The 22,683-nt window shown below is 39.2% G+C and overlaps 1 protein-coding gene across 2 annotated transcripts in view; it reads left to right on the plus strand.

The window, feature by feature from the left end:
- WWP1 (WW domain containing E3 ubiquitin protein ligase 1) overlaps window positions 1-22,683 on the plus strand; it is a 114,852-nt gene that overhangs the window by 43,886 nt on the left and 48,283 nt on the right. For both annotated transcript variants that reach the window (XM_010846230.1, XM_010846231.1), the window contains exons 5-8: window positions 2,226-2,363; window positions 2,457-2,523; window positions 6,673-6,854; window positions 18,088-18,424. In XM_010846230.1, coding sequence (XP_010844532.1) covers window positions 2,226-2,363; window positions 2,457-2,523; window positions 6,673-6,854; window positions 18,088-18,424 — 724 coding nt within the window. The remainder of the gene's footprint in view (window positions 1-2,225; window positions 2,364-2,456; window positions 2,524-6,672; window positions 6,855-18,087; window positions 18,425-22,683) is intronic.

Raw genomic sequence — 22,683 nt, forward strand, 5'->3', positions numbered from 1 at the left:
AGGTATAAGAGGGAGGGATATATGTATACCTATGGCTGGTTTTGTATGTGTATTTAAGACTATACTTCAACTAGTGTTTGTATCTTCAGCATGTGTACTTTAATCAGGTGGTGAATTATTCTTTCAGTCTTTGGTAGTAACTGGAAGTTGTCTTATGCTTTTGGTATTGCTTTGTAAAAGATTTTTATTTCAGAGAGGAGTGTTCACCTTTACCATTTAGTATAGTGATTTAAGTGTTGATCATTCCATTCAAGGAGAGTCATAATTTTTAATGTTAAATAGTGAGGTTTTGGTGGCTCAGATGGTAAAGCGTCTGCCTACAATGCAAGAGACCCGGGTTCGATCCCTGGGTCGGGAACATCCCCCTGGAGAAGGAAATGGCAACCCACTCCAGTACTCTTGCCTGGAGAATCCCATGGATGGAGGAGCCTGGTGGGCTACAGTCCATGGGGTCGCAAAGAGTCGGACGCGACTGAGCGACTTCCCTTTATGGCTGATTCATGTTGAGGTTTGATAGAAAGCAAAATTCTATAAAGCAAGTATCCTTCAATAAAAAATAAATACATTTTCTTTAAAAAAGAGTGTTTTCCATCAAGAGACTCACTTTAAAGGGATTTCAAAAGGCTTTTTTAAAAAAATGTTACTGAGGTACAGTTGATTTACAGTGCTGTTAGTTTCAGGTGTACAGCAAAGTGAAGACATATACATCTATCCACTCTTTTCTAGATTCTTTTCACACATAGGCCATTATGGAGTGAAAGGCTATTAAGAATCTCCTTAGCTAAATATTTTAAGAATGAGAGCTAAGCCCCCAAATTGCAGATGAATGAGATAGGATGGTGGTCAATAACTTTCTTCAGATATAGTTTGTTAGAATCTAGATACAACTGAAATTTATGCTTTTGCAGGGTTGGGTTTTTTCCTTGGTACTTTAAAATTTCCTCTAGTTTTTCTGTTTTATTAATGTTGATTTTGTGATTTGAAATGGAAATGTGGTTTATGGGGGTGAAGATGGTTGGGGTAGGTCTTCTACAAGGCTTTCTTTATTGCATGGTCCTTAACTTTTTTGCAAAGAATTCCTGTGTAATGATTAGAGGTTCCAGATTTTTGTTTGTCTTATCTTGGATAATTAAAGTATATGTGCTAGATATTTGGTAAATGGGAAAAAAATCTTGTTAAATGTAAGAGGAACCAAAGTCAAGGATATAATCTAGTAAAAAATATGTTTGGATTTTAAAAATGAAGGTCAGATTGAAGTAGCTGGACTTGTTTTGAATAATAAAGGAATCACTAATACTTTTGATATATATTCTGTGAGACAGAAGTTAAAGCAAAATAACTTTGCATTTAGGAAGAATTAGATATCCCGATAGTAAGAATCAATATTTGGCCTTATATGAAAAAGAAATAATAAACTATTGCCATTTCTTAAGCATGTACTGTGTGTCAGATGTGGAATGTTCTCTGTGACTTTGCATTTGGACCTTATGACAGTTCCTGCTGCTGCTGCTGCTGCTAAGTCGCTTCAGTCGTGTCCGACTCTGTGCGACCCCACAGACGGCAGCCCACCAGGCTCTGCTGTCCCTGGGATTCTCCAGGCAAGAACACTGGAGTGGGTGGCCATTTCCTTCTCCAGTGCATGAAAGGGAAAAGTGAAAGTGAAGTTGCTCAGTCGTGTCCAACTCTTAGCGACCCCATGGACTGCAGCCTTCCAGGCTTCTCCATCCATGGGATCCTTTGATGCTTTTATGATCTCCATTTTGTGATGAGGAAGCTGAGGCTTTAAGTAATTTGACTACTTAAAATACAGCTAGAAGTCCCTGAACTGAAATAAGGAACCCTCTTGAGTCTCCTGCAGACATTTTGCCTTAACCACAAGTCTTACCTTGTACTATGGGCCATAGAGCAAGTTTGGGACATTATTGAGCTTGTTATCTAGATTGGTTTGTATTTTCTCTGAACGTTATACTGTGTAAAGGGACAATTAGAGATGATTCCGAAAGTATGTGGTGAAAGGAAAGGAGTTCCTCATCTAGATGTGAAAGGAAGTGATCCTGGTGTGGTATAGAAGGGCCTACAGATAAAAACACAAATAATTCCTTTCACATGTAGCCATCAAGCACTAAATAAGAGTCATTCTTGATATATAGTTTTGATTTCTGAAACATGTTTTTATACATAACAAAAGCTTTTAAATTAGTTTTTCTTTTCCCCCCCTCCCTTAGTGGAAAGAGTGAAAGAACAATTAAAACTTTGCTTGGAAACCAAGAATGGTGTCGTGCAAACTGGTGAATTAACAGTTGTGCTTGATGGACTGGTGATTGAGCAAGAAAATATAACAAACGGCAGCTCATCTCCAGCCAGTAAGCTAACTTTGGGTTATTAAAATTTGAAGGGGAAAAAAAAAAATCAAGAAGTATGTAAAAAACCTAGTGTCTGTCTCTTTTGTCCTTCAGTAGAAGTACAGCAAAATGGTGATGCCTTACATGAAGACAGAGAGCCTTCAGCAAGGACGACCACCAGGTAGAGTGTTTTATTTTGGCGTTTGTGGCAAAGTAACACCACATTTCCCATATATGAAGTTTCTAACCTTCGTTTAGAGTTTGCCATAGACTTTAAAAGCTTATATCTAAATGTATTATTTGGTTGAATTCTTATCAAAGTGGTTTAAAAAAAAAACCACAGCTGTAACAAGATATATTATTGGAATAAAGTGTATATCTCAGTGGTTTTTAGCTTAGCAGAGTTGAGTAACCGTCACCAGTGTCTCATTTCAGAACATTGTCTTCACCCTCAAAAAGACACTGTACCCAGGGGTATTCTCTCTCCACCCCTCTTTTTTCCCAGCTCCTGCCAGCCACTCACCTTCTGTCTCAGTGAATTTGCCTTTTCTGGCCATTTCTTGTAAACGGTGTCATACAATATATGACCTTCTGTCACTGACTTTTACTTAGCATATGATTCATCCATGCTGTAGGAAGTATTAGAACTTCATTCTTTTTTATTTTTTATTGGAAATGGCTCTTAAAAATCTGTATTTAGGCATATTTTATCAGTAAATAGAGTCAGGTGATGTGGAAAAATGGTTATCTCACTGCTGTCTGAGTTGGCAGCTTCCTGATTACTGTTACTGATCTGTAACCACTAGAAGATAGATATTGCACTAATTGTGGTCTCTTCTTAGAGGTCACCCTGCCATCTCAGCAACTCCCATAGATTCACATTTGATGACAGTTAATAGAGACTTTCTGTTTGAAATAATGTGAATTAGAATAAAAGCATGTAATAGATCAATTATAATGGAATGAATATGTGAAAGTACATTGCTGTGAAATACATTTGAAAAATCATGCTGGTATATGAGACAAAGTGTGACTTTTATATAAATCTACAGTTACTGATATTGCTACTAAATTGCTGTTAAATGATCTTCACAGAGCCTTTGAACAGATCAGTATGTCTTCTGAATATATATTTGGCTTAAATAAATGTATTTATTTAGTATCCACATGATTATTCACATAGAGAAAATTCAAAAGTGAAAAGTCATTCAGTTGTGTCCGACTCTTTGCGGCCCCATGGACTATACAGTCCATGGGATTCTATAGGCCACAGTACTGGAGTGGGTAGCCTTTTCCTTGCTCCAGGGGATCTTCCCAACCCAAGGATCGAACTCAGGTCTCCCACATTGCAGGTGGATTCTTTACCAGCTGAGCCAGAAGGGAAGCCCAAGAATACTGGCGTGGGTAGCCTATGCCTTCTCCAGCGGGTCTTCCCGACCCGGGAATCAAACTGAAAGGATACAGCAATTAGGTAGATTAAAATGCTCTAGTGTGTATGTGTATGTGTGTGTGTGTGTGTGTGTGTGTGTGTGTGTGTGTGTATATATATGTATCAAAAATTATAATTTTTGAAATGAAATTTTAGATGGTTAAAGGAGCCTGAATCACTACAAACCTAAAGATTAATGTTACCTATTACATAGCAGTACATTTTGAATTAAAGATTAGTCCTACAGCACCAGGAAAACTTGAGTTGCATTCTTTTACTATGTCTCCCAGGTCACTGATCCTTGCTGAGTGGCTTAGGGAAGGGTGTACAAAGCAGATTCACTTGAGAGAAATTTCAAAGCTTTGTGTGCCTGCTAAGTTGGTTCAGTTGTGTCTGACTCTGTGTGCTATGGACTGTAGCCTGCCTGCCTCCTCTGTCCATGGGGATTCTCTAGGCAAGAATACTGGAGTGGGTTGCCATACCCTCTTTCCAGGAGATCTTCCCGACCCAGGGATCGAACCCAAGTCTTTTAGGTCTCTTGCATGGGCAGGCGGGTTCTTTACCACCTGTCCCCCTGGGAAGCCCTTTCAAAGCTTTACCTGCCCCAAATTCCTGAACACATCTTATTCCAAATATGTGGGTGACAAGGAAAAGTGTTGTTAATTTGTCCAGGTGCTTACTGAGTGCCTGTTTGGTGCCAGGCATTAGTCCAAGCACTAAGAACACTAGTCCTGTTCCTGTGGAATTTTCATTCTGGCAGGATAGAGGTAGATAGTAGACAAGTGGGGAAAGAAATTAGCTAATTGGAGATAGTGATAAGATCTATGAAGTCATCGAAACACAGGACAGGGGGCAGTAATGTAAAGGAACCCTTTATAAAGAGAAATGTCACGGAATCATCTCTGTGGAAGTGCCATTCAAGCTACAATTAAAAGGCCAAAAATGTGCCATCCATACAGAGATTTGAGAGAAGAACATTCCAGAGGAAATAGCAAGTAGAACAAGGACACTGATTCTTTCTAGTTAGTTTTTGTTCTGTGCGCGTGCTTGTGTGTGCTCAGTCCTGTCTGACTCTTTGTGACCCTGTAAACTGTAGCCCACCAGACTCCCTTGCCCATGGGATTTTTCAGACAAGAGTACTGGAGTGGGTTGCCGTTTCCTCCTCCAGGGAATCTTGCCAACGCAGGGATCAAAACCATGTCTGTTACATCTCCTGCATTGCAGGCAGATTCTTTACCACTGAGCCATTGGAGAAGCCCTTTTGCTCTGCAGATTCTTCTAACTCTAGAATATATTTAACCTTTCTTTGATAATCTTGTAAGTCATTATAATTTTACTCCCTGTATCTAATAGTTTGTAATAAACATTTGAAGACTCTTTGGCATGATTTTCGTATAAAATTGATATACTAATATATCTATTGCAAGGTAGGCAAGGAACAGCTTGGAGAGAAATAGATCAGAGAGATAGATGAGGTGGGGCAGGACTGAGATGTGCTCTGATTTATTTATTTTTTTAAATTAAGAAAAAAAAATTAAGGCTGCTCTGTGGAGAAGACATATAGGGTTACCAGTGTATTTGGGAAGGTTCTCCTGGTTACTTATGTGATACTGCCTAACTCTATGCCAATAAGACTTAAAATGCTTGATTTTGTAATTGTAGACATATTTATTTATTTCCAGTAATGAATACACTGTAAATTCTTCTAACTCTGGAATATAGTATTTAGCTTTCTCTGATGATCATGTGGAGAAGGCAGTGGCACCCCACTCCAGTACTCTTGCCTGGAAAGTCCCATAGATGGAGAAGCCTGGTGGGCTGCAGTCCATGGGGTCGCTGAGAGTTGGACACGACTGAGTGACTTCACTTTCACTTTTCACTTTCATGTATTGGAGAAGGAAATGGCAACCCACTCCAGTGTTCCTGCCTGGAGAATCCCAGAGACGGGGGAGCCTGGTGGGCTGCTGTCTATGGGGTCGCACCGAGTTGGACACGACTAAAGCGACTTAGCAGCAGCAGCAGCAGATCATGTACTCATTATTTTAGTGCTGGTAATAGCTTGTGATCAATATCGTAAGACGTTTTTGGTCTTTTCAGTACTCAACAGTTTGGAATTGATTTTTATAAGTTTCATGACCTTTTTGAAAATATTTCCAGACATTTTAAAAATAAATCTAATATTCTTAAACTTAAATATTTAAAATATACAATTTGATCATTGCTTTGAGGTACTTTTGACAGTATGATTATATATCTCAATATACGTTTACTGTGTGGATACACTTAGAACTGAAAGTAATTTAAACTTGTGCTGCTGCTGCTAAGTCACTTCAGTCGTGTCCGACTCTGTGTGACCCCATAGACCGCAGCCCACCAGGCTCCCCCGTCCCTGGGATCCTCCAGGCAAGAACACTGGAGTGGGTTGCCATTTCCTTCTCCAGTGCATGAAAGTGAAAAGTGAAAGTGAAGTGGCTCAGTCATGTCTGACTCTTAGTGACATCTGGACTGCAGCCTACCAGGCTCCCCTGTCCCTGGGATTTTCCAGGCAAGAACACTGGAGTGGGTTGCCATTTCCTTCTCCAATGCATGAAAGTGAAAAGTGAAGGGAAGTCACTCAGTCGTGCCCGACTCTTCGCGACACCTGGACTGCAGCCCACCAGGCTCCTCCGTCCATGGGATTTACCAGGCAAGAGTACTGGAGTGGGGTGCCATTGCCTTCTCCAATTTAAACTTTTAAGTATGTAATAAAATGTAAAAAATAAAATGTTTTAAAAACATAATCAAGATATCTCTTGTTCATTACTCTTTATACCTATCATTTTGCTTAACTTTTGATGAAAAGTTATATGATTGTTTTTAATTCCTTGAAGTAAGATATCTTTTTTGTTTGTTTTTTTGGAGATTGGCTGCTGAAGATACTAACGGGATAGATAATTGTGTACCTACAAACACTGTAGTACAAAACTCATGCTGTTCATATGTAGTTAATGGGGACAACACACCATCTCCATCTCAGGTTGCTGCCAGACCCAAAAACACACCAGCTCCAAAACCACTCACATCTGAGCCTGCCAATGACACTGGTAAGCATGGTTACTTATGACACATTATTTAAATGAAAACCAAATTTTATGTATCTGTACATATACTTTTCTTATTGTACAATCTGTCTTAATCTTCAGTTTTATAAAAGGAGTTTGAAGATTACACCACCTGAATTTTTTTTTTCATAATTTGATTTTCCTAGATTATTTAGGAAGATATTCCAAAAGTACATTATAATAGCACATTTCACTAAGCAAGTACAAGTACTTGCATGATAGTCAATCTTAGGCTTTATGCTACAAAAAAAAAATACTATTTATAATGTAGAATGTATTTCTAAAAGCACTTTAGGGAATTCATTGATTTGTTGTTAGTGATGAATGATTCCTTTAACCATTTTGGTTAAATGCTTCTCTTTTGCCAGACAGATGTTTACTGCTTGGCATGTAACTTAGTAAAAAAATGTATTGTGAGGTGATACAGCACTCTGAAAGTTTTATATTTTCTAAGGAGAAGTGTTCTACGATTATAGAAGGACTGTCTATGGAAGAATTTTTTCTGTAATCCTGTTTTTCAGTGGATTCAGCTGTAATAGTCATACATCATTTTTTGTTCGATCTTTATAAATTACCTCTTTCAGTTGAATTTCTTGAAACGCAAACATCATAAGATTACTAGTGTATGTCTTGAGGCTAGAATTGGCATCCTGTCTTTCGATCCCAGAGCCTGTATTCTTTCCCTCATCTATTTATGGGATTATTCAAAAGTAGAAACATGTAAAGAAGTAATTATATGAAAATAGATGGGGATGGGTTTATAGAGAAGACTGTTGTATATTTATACTGAAGGTTGGGGAAATATTTACTGTGTGCATGTTGTGAGTTTTTGTAAATGTGGGAACTGACATGGTTTTCTGCAAATGTAATTTATTAATGCTCCTCTTTTTTTATAAAAAAGATAGGCTTAAACATCCTAAGTCCTCACAATAAGTTGATGCTTTCATTATTAATTTAAGGTGTCTGGAAAATGAGAGAAAATAAACACAGATTACCAGGCTGAAATGAGTGAACAGGATCATTTGTTTTCTGATTCTGGTATGCTTTCTAGTCAGAACGTTTGTCTCAGATTTATTAGCAAAGGGATAAAGGAACAAATTAAAAACAGACCAGTTAAAACAATTCCCATTGGGAATTCCCTGGTGGTCCAGTGGTTAGGATTCGACACGTTCACTGCCAGAGCCAGGCTGAGGTTTAATTATTTGGGGGACTAAGATCCCACAAGCTTCAAGGTGCAGCCAAAAAGCCCCTCCCAAAACAAAAAATTTGAACACCAGCTTTTATGCCTGATGTTCCATCTTATGGATCTGTATGAAAAAGCATCATAATGTGATCAGCATCCTTGCTAATTCCAAGAGAGTAAATACAGTAGTGTTTCATAGAACTCTGCTTATATTATGGGTCCTAAGTTAAATTTATAGTTTTAAAAAATAGTCTGGGAAAATAAGTGTGGGAAGGACCACCCATGTATATACTGCTGCTGCTGCTGCTAAGTTGCTTCAGTCGTGTCCGACTCTGTGCGACCCCATAGACGGCAGCCCACCAGGCTTCCCCGTCCCTGGGATTCTCCAGGCAAGAATACTGGAGTGGGTTGCCATTTCCTTCTCCAATGCATGAAAGTGAAAAGTGAAAGTGAAGTCGCTCAGTCGTGTCCGACTCTTAGCGACCCCATGGACTGCGGCCCACCAGGGTCCTCCGTCTATGGGACTTTCCAGGCAAGAGTACTGGAGTGGGGTGCCATTGCCTTCTCCCATGTATATGGGTTACCACCAAATAATCACCCATAGAAAAAAGGTTTATATTAGTACTAGAGTTCTTAATAATAAAACATAAATCCAGGGCATTTGACCTATAGATCTGTAGATTATCAAATAGTTACCTATATTTACTCATACCAAAAATGACACACAAACTAGGTATCCACCCATAAGGAAATTTAGATTGTAAGTATGGTAACTCCCTTGAGAACGCTCTGAAGAGGTTGTAAAAATAAAAATACCCTTATGTGACCAGACTTGATTTGTTATATGTGATTATCATTAGATTCATTAGAGTGGTAGATCCAATTCTGTTATTTCTGTAAGTAATTAGACATCAGGACCAATTACTGAGTCTATTCTTTTTTCATGAGAAGTATAAGAATTTTGAATGCTCATTTTAGAAAGGCTTATACAATCATTCTATTTCATACTTGTCATCACCTTTCCAGTTAAAAATGTATGAAATTTGGAGATTTAGCTCTTCTTCCTAAAATATTTAGCTGTTAGAATAGATTGGGCAAAGTATCTATTGACCACTAGATAGTTGCATGTTTGGGCTTGTGGGCTTATTCAGATGTTGTTGCAAAAGAGAGAACTTTCTGAGTTCCCTCTCATTGTAGAATCTCCAGTTTATATTCTGCTTCTAATTTTGTACTTACAGACTGCTTCTGTTGGGAACAGATTTGCCTTCCACGTTCTTGTCTTATCCTTGCCTGAAATTTCAAGTTGAAAGCAAAACACACACGAGGAACTAGAAATGAAGGCGCCATTGTAAATAATTCCCATGACATTCTCCATAATTGCAAGGAAGCCTAAGACGATCAGAATAACAGCTAATATCTGTGCTACACGTGTTGCAAACACCATATACCCACCGATCAATACAGCTCTCAGGATAACTCTCTGAAAATAGGCACTAGTGCTTTTCTCCTGAAGGAACTGAGGCCCAGAGATCCCAGCTGGTGGAGGAGCTGTCCCTGACACCCACCTCGGTGGTCCTCTCCTCCCCGCTCTCCTGTTCATTTAGATGTGTGTGATATCTGTAGTGTCTCAGTGTTGGGTTGTTCATCTTTTATACCTTTGATAAACTTCAAATAATATTCCCCCAGTCAACTTAGTGATTGTTTGCATGTTCTTTGACACATGACAAAACAATCCAACTGCCCTCATTCCATTGGCTGGTTTAGAAAGGCTTCTGGAATCTACTCTGTTGGTAGAAACCGCTTTATCAGTGTCTTCTGTATGATCTGGCATCCCTCAGTAGGAAGATGAATTCAGGTATATTTTTCAAGGGGTAGTCTTCTTTAAGGTGTTGGTGTAAAAATAGGATTCTTTTTTCTGTAGTCAAGAACTTTAAAAATCAGTTTTCGTTGTTAGAGTGGTGATGGAGTGGAGTGTGCATATTGTGTGTGTAACATATTACATGTTTTTAATCCATTACCTGTGATTCCAAAATCCTAAAATCCTTAAAACCAAAAGTTTTTTGGTAAACTCACTCGATAGCAAAATGACTAGGACTAACTTGAAGGTATTTATAATTTTTTTCTGCTTAGTATGAGTATCCTGTTTCACTCCAGAAATGATACTGTGTTTAGCTACAGTGTCTAGCCCCCAGTCTGACTTGATATTAGTGTAATAGATAATATATGTGCCATACTACCTTTCTACATTCCAAAGTTATGAATTCTGAAACACACTTGGCCCTAAGAGTTTCAGATGAGGGGTTGTGGTCCTGGAACTGCAGATAAATGATTTCTTTTCACCAAAGACAGTATTGTACATGAGGGCTTTGGAGGGGAGGGCGTTTTCCCTCACCCCAACCTGTTCTTTTGAGTCTTAAGAAGATCCATTTGCTAAGTTTAGTTGGTAAATACTGATACTTTACACTAAAGTGGGAGGCAGTCATGATTGAAAAGATTAGATTTGGTTTCTAACAGGACTGCGTTCCAGTCCTAGCTCTGTCATTGAACACTTTAACCATGGGTTGTCATTCTGTTGCTCAGTCGTGTCTGACTCTACAGCCCCATGGACTGCAGCATGCCAGGCCTCCCTGTCCTTCACTATTTCCCGAAGCTTGCTCAAAATCACATCCATTGAGTTGGTAATGCCATCCAACCATCTCATACTCTGTCGTCCCCTTCTCCTCCTGCCTTCAGTCGTTCCCAGCATCAGGTCTTTTCCAACGAGTCGTCTCTTCACATCAGGTGGCCAGAATATTGGAGCTTCAGCATCATCATCAGTCCTTCCAATGAATATTCAGGACTGATCTCCTTTAAGATTGACTGGTTTGATCTCCTTGCTGTCCAAGAGATTCTCAAGAGTCTTTTCCAACACCACAGTTGGAAGCATCAAATTCTTCGGCACTCAGCCTTCTTTATGGTCCAACTCTCACATCCATACATAACTACTAGGAAAACCATAGCTTTGCTTTTTCTATATGGACCTTTGTTGGCAAAGTAATGTCTTTGCTTTTTAATACCCTGTCTAGGGTTGTCATAGCTTTTTTCCCAAGGAGCAAGTATCTTTTAATTTCATGGCTGTAGTCACTGTCTGCAGTGTTTTTGGAGCCCAAGAAAAGAAAGCCCATCACTGTTTGCATTTTTTCCCCCACCTATTTGCCATAAAGTGATGGAACCCAATGCCACAATCTTAGTTTTTTGAATATTGAGTTTTAAACCAGCTTTTGCCCTCTCCTCTTTCACCTTCTTCAAGAGTCTCTTTTGTTCCTCTTCTCTTTCTCCCATGAGGGTGGTATCATCTGCATGTCTGAGGTTGTTGATACGTCTTCCAGCAGTCTTGATTCCAGCTGGTGATTCATCCAGCCAGGCATTTCACATGATGTACTCAGCGTATAAGCATGTGATCTTGGACAAATTTAGCATTCTAAAAATTTAGGTTCTCCACTTATAAAATGATACAAATACTTAATAATACCTTACGGGATTGTTTCAAAGGTTAAATGAGATAAATTTAAAACATCTACCATGTTTCTAAGACAGAGGTATTTAAGAAAAATATGATTTTCTTCTTTACTTTTCCCCCTTGCCCTTAGCTTCTAGAAGAAATGACTTTTTCTAATGTATAATTATTGTTTTATTAATAAAACAGAGCTCAGTGTAGTAAGGCAGAACTAACCGATTTCACAAATTTATTAGACTTTTGCTTTTAGTTTTTTATTTTGAAATACAGATTCACAAAAAGTTACCAGGAAATGTACAGGGAGGTCCCGTGTTCCCTTCATTGGCCTCCCTGAATGTTAATGTCTTGTATAACTATAGTACTGTATGAAAATGAGGAACTTGACATTGATACAGTCCCCATTTCACCGGTTATACCTGCAGAGAGAGAGAGAGATAGAGTGTGTGTGTGTGTGTGTGCGTGCGTGCACGTGTGCAAACGTGCGTGCAGTTTTGTCATGTATGGCTTCACGTAACTAGCACTGCAATCAATACACGGAACTGCATCATCACCAAAGGCTTCCGTGTGCTCCACCTCCTTTAAAGCCATAGCCACTTTCAGGTGTGAATTGTAAAGAAATTTAGTGTATATATATGTGTGTGTGTGTATATATATATATATATACAAGCAGTTTTTCACGTCATACTTTTTAAAAGGGGCAGAAATGATACTAGGTACTTCAATATTCCCTCCTTTTCCTGCTTTATTTGGCTGAACCATTAGAGGACAATGCATGGTACTATGAGATGTACATATCATAAAGTCCATGGGAAATTTACTTCTCAGAGATAAAACCTGAAGTGAGGGAGATCTGCCTCCTAAATCAAAAGTCATAATTCATAAAGTCAGGCTTTAGATACACTCATTAAGAAACCAAGTCAGAGGGTGTGATCTCACATCTGTAGAGAAGGAAATGCTTTGCATAAGCGTCTACTGTCATTGCTGTCACATGGGATTTTAATTATTTGCCTCCGTACAATTTTTTGTTCTTTCCTGAGGAGGGAACCTATGATCCCTCCCTCCCTGCCTGCCTCCTTGTTTCTCATCGTCTTTATTGTCAAGTTTATCCATTCAGTCATCCTTGTATCATTTGTTAAAGAGGTATGTATTTTGCAACTACAATAGACTGAACGCTGCCTGGTTGCTGATTATATATGCATTAATCAGAGTTTCTCAGCTTTGGCACTCTTTGACATTTTGGGCTAGATAATTCTCAGTTGTGGGTGGCTGTCCTGTGCATTTTAGGATCGTAGCAGCCTTTCTGGCCTGTACCCACTAGACGCCAGTAACACCCACCCATTCCCCTAGTTGTAACAACCAGACATGTCTTCAGACATTGCTAAATTTCTTCAGTGGATGTCCTGTTGAGAACCATTGATATATATGAATAGTCATCCCTCTAATCAAATGCATGCTCCCGGTACCCCACTGAGAACTTGCCCTGCTATTAACATCTTGCATTACTGTGGCATATTTTTTATTAATGTAATTAATGAACCAGTATAAATGCATTATGATTAATGAAAGCACACAGTTTATGTTAAGGTTCCTCTTGGTATTGCCTGGGTTCAGTGAGATTTGAGAAATGCATATTGCCATGTGCTGACCATCACAGTATCATTCAGAAGTATTTCACCTTAACAGTCACTGTGCTCCAGTCATTCGTCTCCTTTCCCACACTCCTAGCAGCCACGGATCCTTTACTGTCTCTCTAGTTTGGCCTTTTTCACAGTGTCATATGTAGCCATTTCAGATTGGCTTCTTTTACTTAGAAATATGAATTTAAGCTGAGTGCCAAAGAATTGATGCTTTTGAACTGTGGTGTTGGAGAAGACTCTTGAGAGTCCCTTGGACTGCAAGGACATCCAACCAGTCCATTCTGAAGGAGATCAGTCCTGAGTGTTCATTGGAAGGACTAATGTTGAAGCTGAAATTCCAATACTTTTGTCCACCTGATGCAAAGAGCTGACTCATTTGAAAAGGCCCTGATGTTGGGAAAGATTGAAGACAGGAAGAAAAAGGGACGACAGAGGATGAGATGGTTGGATGGCATCACCGACTCAATGGACATGAGTTTGAGTAAACTCCGGGAGTTGGTGATGGACAGGGAGGCCTGGTGTGCTGTGGTCCATGGGATCACAAAGAGTTGGACATGACTGAGCGACTGAACTGACCTGATGAATTTAAGGCTTTTCTGTGGATTTTCGTGGCATGATATCTCTTTTATGTTTGTTGCTGAATAATAAATATTCAATTGTTTGGATGTACCATAGAGTGTCTATCTGTTCACCTATGCTTTGTCCACAACCAAGCATTGTGGAGGTTTATAGTTTTTCGCAATTATGAATAAAGCTGATGTAAATAGTCACGTGCAGGCTTTGGTGTGGACCTAAGTTTTCAGCTGAGCTGGGTTGAGGACTGTCACTTCGGGATCTTATGATAAGACTGTTATTCCTTTTGTAAGAAGCTGCCAGTGCCACACTGACACCCAAAACGGCTGTGCCCTGTGCATTTCCACCGCCAGCGAACGAGAAGTTGTGCATTTGGAGGATAGTTTACTTTTTAAATTTTGAAGCAACACTGAATCTTCTCATTCAGAGAGAATTCTGTCTCCAATCTATGCTTTAAACCTTTTAGAAATGTTTTTTCTTTTTCTTCAGATAGGTCTTGAGTGTAATCTTGATGTTGAACTTGAATCTATCTGATCATGGTGCTGAAATGTTTTGGTCAAATTAATAATTGGTTCTAATTTTTTTTTCAGTTGATTCTCTTGTGATATAAATAAGTACTCTTATCTCTCTCAGTGAGTTTTACCATTTTATATCTGGTATTTTTCACTTCTCTTTTGTCTTAATGCATTTTCGTACTTAAGCCATAGTATTGAAATGGAGTGGTAATTGTGATCTTCCTTGTTTTGTTCTGATTTTAAAATTTGTTCCTGATCTTGATAGAAATTCTTCTAATGTTTTACCATTAATATATCATGCTTACTCTTGGTTTCTGGTGGATAATCTAGATTATTTTTGAATTTTCCTAGATTCCTCTTATCAACAGTTTTATCAATATTTTTTGATCCTTTTTGATTTGTATTGAAAATTAACATGTAGCTTTTAACTTTTAACCTGTTAAATATGTTTTCCTAACATAATTTCCTATTATTGACCCATTTAATTTATTCAGTTTCAGTTTCAGGGTTATATTACTCTTGAAGAATAAATTAAGAAACTCCTTTTTCTTTTTTGCCACCAATGTACTGTTAACATTTCAGAGAACACGGGGGCAATCTGTTCCTTGAAGGCTCAAAAACTGAATCTGTTGACTTTTGGAGGGATACTGTTCGATCTTTTATCCCCTTTTACATTTCTACTCTGATTGATCAATTTTTCTTTCTCTTGAGTTAGTTTAGTTAATATTTTAGACTTACTGATATAAAGTTGTACATGGTATTCCAAATGCTATTCAAACTATATTTTTCTTTATAAAATTTGCTAAGACACTATTTCATAGTTTTTCCAACCTTACTTGTAAGAATTCATCTGAAGCATTTGCTAAAAATACAGATCCCAGAGATTCCCTAGGAGATTCAGTAATTCTAGAATGGAAAGTGAGATCTATACTTTCTATAATATCCTACAGATTCTAATCAGGTTAGGAAATTCTGATCTGTTATATTTTTCTTATAATTCCTTTCCTTCTACCATTTTCCCCTGGGTCTGGAATTGAATGCTAAGCTCATTTATGGCTGTTCGTTCTTGCTGCTGCTGCTAAGTCGCTTCAGTCATGTCCAACTCTGTGAGACCCCACAGACGGCAGTCCACCAGGCTCTGCCGTCCCTGGGATTCTCCAGGCAAGAACACTGGAATGGGTTGCCATTTCCTCCTCCAGTGCATGAAAGTGAAAAGTGAAAGTGAAGTCGCTCAGTCGTGTCCGACTCTTCGCGACCCCGTGGACTGCAGCCTACCAGGCTCCTCTGTCCGTGGGATTTTCCAGGCAAGAGTACTGGAGAGGGGTGCCATTGTTCTTATACCCTTGGAAACCTCTTTGCCATGTCAAATATTTCATACAAGTATTTTCATGCCATTAATTTCCTTAAAGTTTGTAATTTCATAACTATCATTTTTCTTTAACTTAATAATTATTTAGGGTTTTATAAAAAAATCTTCTAAGCTAAACTGGCTGCAGGTGGGGGAGAACTATCATTTTTATAGACATGTAAGCATCCATCTTCTTACTAGTAAAATGGGTAGTATCTTCCTCATAGCATTGTTCTGTGGGAATTAAATAACATGATCCTTAAAAAATGTTTTACCAGAATCTGCCAGACTTTCAGTAAACATTTCAGTAAGTTGTATTTTGTTTTGTTTCTAGTTTACTTGAATTATGATCGGTTTCACCTCCTGATTGTAAAATTGGAATTTTCCTTTGGTCCTTTACGTGTCACTTTTTTTTCTTAAAATGCCTAGATTGTTTGGATGGAATATGTATGTAATGAAAACTCAGAACTCCTTCTCTAATGCTGTTATTTAGAACAGGTTTATTGACTATGTCATTCAATCCTTCATGTACTTAATTAATGTTTCTACTAATGTTCTTTTTTTCTGCCTAGCTTTGAGAGAGATATGTTTACTTCTTCTGTGATTTGTCCTTACTTAACATTTATTGTTTTCATATGCCAGGTGCATTGTAACTGTTGAGAATACACAAGTGGAACAAGTCTGACAAAGTGTTGGGTTTTGAACTAAAGGAAAAATAAAAACAGTTTCAGAATATGAGAAGGAAAACAGTCTAGTAGGCAGCCTGGGCTGAGGGTGGGGCAGGTGAAGAATTAAATAAGGTGCCTGAGCGCTGCCTTTCTGAAGGAGTGGTTGAGCCTGCCCGCTGCGTGATAAGAAGCAGGAGCTCTTCTGAGGCCAGCGCAGCGGCCAGAGCACGTCCCTGAGGGGAGGGAGTTGGCTCTGCTCACAAGGTGGAAGGGAGACCCCTGTGAGAAGTCAGGTGGAGCTGTGGGGCAGACTTATGTGGAGTCTTTGTCATGAGCCATGGTAAAGAACTTGGAATTTACTCTGGGTGCAATAGGTGTGTTTAATTAGGGAGTGAAAAGATCTTTTGTATGCTTTAAAGAGATTACTTTGGCTGCTGTTTGGAGAACGGGTTGGAGTTGGACCAGAGAGGAAGCAAGCAGACCAGTTAGGACGCTGTTGCAGCGAACAAGGAACAATGAGGGGGGCGGTGGTGCAGATGGAGAGAAGAGCTGAGAGCACTTGGAGGAGCTGAATTGTTGTGGGAGAGAAGGGTTTGCCTTGAACAACTAAGAGCTGCTGTTTAATAATTAATTTTCCGCTTCTGTTTTTAACACTTTGTTAGCATGTGTTATGTTTTAGTATGATAAGGGTTTATGATTCTTTCTTATTGGGCTGGATTATCTTGTCTCAAATATTCCTCTTTTTCCATTTAGTGTTATTTTGCTTTCCAAAGACTGTTGCTAATCTTTTCTTTTTTTTGGAAATCAATTTCTACATTGTTCAAGATTGAAAGTTAAATGAAAAAGTTCACTTTTAGACATCATATATTCCATGAATTCTGAATATCATATAAGAGACCAGAATTTACTCTCTCTGAACACATTCTCTTTTCTTCATGTTTTCTAAGTGTTGAGTACAGGTAGCACTGTGCATTTTTATTTCTTATGTTTTGTTATTGATATTTTCCCCAAAGTTGCTCTCCCCTGTAGTTGGTACAGAACTTGATTGGTTCTGTTTTGCTCCTACAGTTTGATTCATTTTAATAGTACTCATTTCTCTTCTTCCCACTGTTTACATCTCTTTCTTTAAAAATCTACCTGACCGTTCCATTACTCTTAATTATGTCTCCTTCCTCTGTTTCAATTAGAACTTTGCTGTGTAATTTTCTAATAGGTTTTCTTCAATAATCTATTCCCTTCCCAGTTTTAATTTGACTTTCTCTTATAGTGACATGTAGTTGAATGGATCGATTACATTTAAAATGAAAGAATTTTTAAATTATGTCAGTGGATCTCAATGCTGGGTTATTTCTCCAGCAAGTGTGGAATGAATTCCTGGATCTTTCTGCAGTCCCCTACAGTACTGTCTTAAGAGTTAATGCCACTTTATATTTGACAAGAATTCTTTTGATATTAGCTGTATTTGCATAGGAAAAGGGAGATTGAATGGGGTCATTTTGAAGTTTTTATATAACCCATGTAGATATTCAGAATTTATTGTGTGGAGGAAAAATGTTTGTTCATGTTGATTTCTCTTTGCTTAAGTTTGGGTTATTGTTACATATATATTCTTATGTTTTTATTATTTAACATTCATCTCAAAAATACGAGCCACAAAAAGTATTATCTGTCTTATTTCCATCAGTACCTAATACGCTGCTTGGTGTGAATTAGGCTCTAAATAAACACAGTTGATGAGTTAATTGGGCGCTTGGTCGTTTCTCAACAGATCATCTTACTGATTTTCCCTTTTCAGTTAATGGAGACTCACCCTCATCTGTACCGACTGATAATGCTTCCAGCACGGGTACTGCAATAGGATCTGGAGAACCCGCCTTGTCTTCAAATTGCACTAGTACTCCTGTTGAAGACCCTCCAGTTCAAGAAACACTGACCTCCTCGGAAAACAATGAATGTATTGTCTCTAACAGTGCAGCCTTTGGATCTGAAGCTCAAAGTACATTAGATCCTTCCACCTCCAGTTCTGCAAGTAGCTCTGCTTTTGAAGCAGCCAAATTAAGACAGCCCGACGGATGTGTGGAACCTGTCCGGCAGCAGTCTGGAGGTGCCAACACAGAAACGCTGCCATCAGGGTATGTTATTTATTTATTTTTTTTAAAGATTTGTGACTTACATTTAATTGCAACTTTTTGGTAATAACCTGAGTGCTGAATATGTATATGAAATTTTTCCTTTCAGTTATTTGAAATCTAAGTTGGAATCTAATTCATACAATTTATTTGCTACAAACCAAGTATTTTTTAAAAACTAAGAACAATTGCTAGTTATAGTTATAGCATGTGCTACATGACAGGAAGAGGAAAAAACCTTATATTAATTTGCAAGACTGTTGATTTGATTCTTGGCTTACTTTTAGAGAAGAGTGACCCTGACACACTCTATAATAGCCTCAGTTCTCTAGCTTTCTTTACTGTTGCCTCCCCAGGCTAAGCTTGAAGCAAGTAGCCATCTTTTTTTCTCAGTTTATACTCAGTGCTGGGAAGGATCTAATAAGCCTGCTGAGAAGCACTGTTACGAACTCAGGTTTTCATTGACAGTGAAAGTCACTCAGTTGTGTCCCTTCTCTTCGACCCCATGGACTATACAGTCCATGAAATTCTTCAGGCCAGAATACTGGAGTGGGTAGCCTTTCCCTTTTCCAGGGGATCTTCCCAACCCAGGAATCGAACTGGGGTCTCCTGTATTGCAGTCAGACTCTTTACCAGCTGAGCTACCAGGGAATAATTCTTCATCTTTTAATTTTCCATGGTAATAATTCAGCTTCCTATGATTTTCTTTAAAGAATATTCTGTGTATTCCATTTGGTCATCTCTCCCATATTCACTTAATATGTTTTGAGCTCCTTTGAGAATCGAGTGCTGCTGCTGATCTGACAGGAGGCAGCTTGCAGGTGGTAACGTGAGCTGTGGGAAGCAGCCCTGAATACAGATGAAGATCCTTCCTCTCCACCGCCACTCCCTGCCACCCTGCTCTGCTGCACGCCCCAGTTCCTGACAGGCCAGGGACTGAGACCAGTCCATGGCCCTAGAGTTGGGGACCCCTGGTGGATGCAGTGTCCTGTATCCAGGACAGTGTACACAGTCCTACCTCCTACAGCCGTTAGAACTGTCTCCTCTCGCAGCTGTGAAAACGGTGCCTCTGGTGGTCTCTGCCTCCGTGCCCTCATTCTCCCATCACAGCTGCTGTGCCCGCAACCCTTTCTGACTTTCTGAGCTGTTTTTCTCGGTGCTCTTTATTGGATTATAGAACTTTGCCTGTTGCCTGATTGTGGTTTCAGGCTTTGGTCTGCTCCTGAATGGGTGCTTCTCTTGAGTCTTGCATTCTCCCATCGTTTTAACTGTTAAATTTATATGTGCAGGCCAGACCTTTCTCTGAGCTTATTTTTATCCACTTACTGGAAATCTCCACTGTTTCCTGCAAGCATTTTTGGCCATGAAGTATCTTTCCTTGCTCTCAAAAACCTCTCATTGTTCCTTTGTCTTCTCTTTGACAACTTATCATTAGTCATTTATCTTAGTCTCACGTGTCTGCCCTTATGACATTGATATGTAAGAAGCTTTCCATACTGTCAAGAACCTCTGATCTGATGGGAGATAAAAGTAAGTAAATAGTCATTGACTGTACAATTTAATTAAAGCTAAGCTAGAGGTCCAAGTTTAGGGTGCTGTGGAGGGAGCGGAGCATGTGTAGAGGGGGTTAATAGGATATCCTGTGATACTGAGATCAAAGAATACTTTCTGGAAGAGATGACCCTTCAGTGGTTTCTAAAAGAGGAGTAGGCGTTAGCAAAGCAGCAAAGAAGGCACATGTGGTGCAAGATTTCATTTTTAGGGGAACTATCTGCATGTTCAGCTCTCTGATACCCATACATGAATAAGCTGACCTCAGGAAGTGGTATTTTGTTACAGCTTGAGTTGAGCATTCGAGGAAGCAAGCTGTGTAATACTGAAGAATAAACAGCCCTCCGAAGAGTTTTGTATACCTGCTGAAGCTTTGGAGTCCTGCCCCCTCCACCCTCCTCCACTCCGGCCCCCGGAAACCATGGATAAACGTACAGGAATTTTAAGCAGGAGAGTGGCACAGTCATATTTGCATTTAAAGATTATTCTAGAAGTGGTACAGACAGATGAGGAGTTAAGGAGACAAAGCAGAACAAAACAGACCAGGCTTTTGTAAATGAGAAAAGTGGGCACATTCCTGTTTAAAATGATAAGTACATAAACTTAATTCTGTGGGGCCAGGTAAATGCTTCTGTGTGCTTGTAGCCACTGTATGTGAACTTTGCATGAAGAGAAGTTTGTAGGAATCTACATGAGTGAGGAATCTAGATGAGTGATTTTCAAATCACAAGTTGCAGCCTGTTAATAGATTGTGACCAGCACTTGAAAGCATAATAAAGTAAATCAGTATTGACCAGATTGGAAACCTGGAGTGTGTTAAGTAAGCATTTTTTCCTGGCAGTTTGTTTTTCCGGTATGTTTTTGTGTGTATAAAATCTGTAGGTGAATAGCAGCCTAGGACAAACAGATATGTTTATATAAGATGTATTCTTACTAAAAGGTTAGAAGCAACTAACCTGAGTAAGAAATTAAAATAGACTGCCCCAAGGTGGATGCTAGTCTTCTGGGCTGATGTTACGATGGGTTGTGGGAATTAGCTGTGGGAGGTGGAATGCGAGAGTGGGGCCAAGGTTGGTTCTTCTGGCTTAGGCAGTACTTGGCTTCTGTAACCACCTTAGCAGTTTGCAAATCTACATCATCTTCCCTCTTTCCTCAGAAATCTTTCTTAGTTCCTGTATTTTATCTCTTTGGTGACTTATTTCACTGGTGCCCAGAATTACGAGCGTTCTGAAGGGAGCCTGTTCTAGCCTGGAGGGTTATCCAGCGTGGTCTGACATAAGCCCTTTGCATTTGCTCTCACTTCCGTGTGGAATGTTATTCCTCAGATATGTGCATGGCTCTGCCCAAATGTTACCTTATTCCAGAGGTCTTTCCTGATTCCCTCTGGCCAAATCAGGCCCCCCCGCCGTCCTTATCCCAAGCCCCTGCCTTATTTTTTTCCAACCTTCTGTTAAGAAAATTTACAAACATGCAGGAAAATATAAAGAATTTTACAGTGAACACCTGTGTATCTGTCTATCACCAAGTTCTAGAGTTGACATTTTACTCTCTTTGCTTTATCGCATATCTCTGCACCTCTCCATTTGTCTAATGTTTAAGTCTAATTCAGTAAGTTGTAGTTGTACATTTTGCCCCTCAAAACTTCAGCTTGCATGTCATTCACTAGAGGTCAGTATTTGTTTATGGATTTTTAGGTAAAGTTTACATAGAAATGTGTAAGTCTTAAGTATGTCATTGATGAGTTTCGACAGGTGGAAATAACCCAAACCTTTATCAAAATTAGAGTGTTATCATCACCTTAGAAAGTTCTCTCAGGCCCCTTTCAGTCAACCCCCACTCCCGCTTTTAGGGAGGCAACACTGTACCTCCCTGCAAGTGTTTTTCCACAATAGATTATAGATTAGCTATGTTAAGTTGGTGGAACTTAACATAAACGGAATCAGTATAAACTCTTTTGAGTAGGGTCCTTTTAATCAGCATGGTGTTATTTGTATTACTTTTCAACACTTAAATCATTATGTGACGTATTTATGTGTTTATCAGTTTTCTCTCCACTGCACCGAAAAGGGAGCTTTATTTTGTGCGTTTCTGTATCCCTTGTGCCTAAGACGACACCTGCCATATAGCAGGTCCCAGTAAACGTAAGTGAACTAGTGCTTGATGCAATGGTTTTGAGTGAGTGAGCAATTGGGCAAAGGCCCTGGCTTGCAAATGCTTAGGAGGAAATTGTTAACAAGGTCAAAACCTACTGAAAATTCAAGTAAGATAAGAACTGAAAAGGCACCTTTGAATTTAGCAACAAAGAGATTATTTATTGTTGACCTTTGACAGAATGATTTCTGGGAAGGAGAGCTACATTCTGACTGCTGTGTGATGGAGTGAATGGGATGGGTGGAAATGTGATAGAAAATTGTTTGAAGGAGTGAGAAGTAGTGCATGCAGGTTTTTTCCTGTGAACACACGGGGAAAGAGGAATGTTTGGTAGAAGCAAGCAAGAAAAGACCCAATATTGAGGAGTAGTTTTTTGGTTTAAAAAATGAGAGTGACCTGAAGGGTGGGCAGGAGAGAGATTAGCAGGCCAAGCGGCAGCGGAGAGGGGCAGCCATTGACCGTGGTTTGTGAGAGCCCAGTCGTCATCCAGTCAGTAACTACATTCTGTCATTTTTACTGTAATACATTTAACAAAATTCTCCCACTCTTATTATTTCTTT

The sequence above is a fragment of the Bison bison genome, unplaced genomic scaffold (genome assembly GCF_000754665.1).
Source record: "Bison bison bison isolate TAMUID 2011002044 unplaced genomic scaffold, Bison_UMD1.0 scf7180017864233, whole genome shotgun sequence".
In the NCBI taxonomy this organism is placed as follows: domain Eukaryota; kingdom Metazoa; phylum Chordata; class Mammalia; order Artiodactyla; family Bovidae; genus Bison; species Bison bison.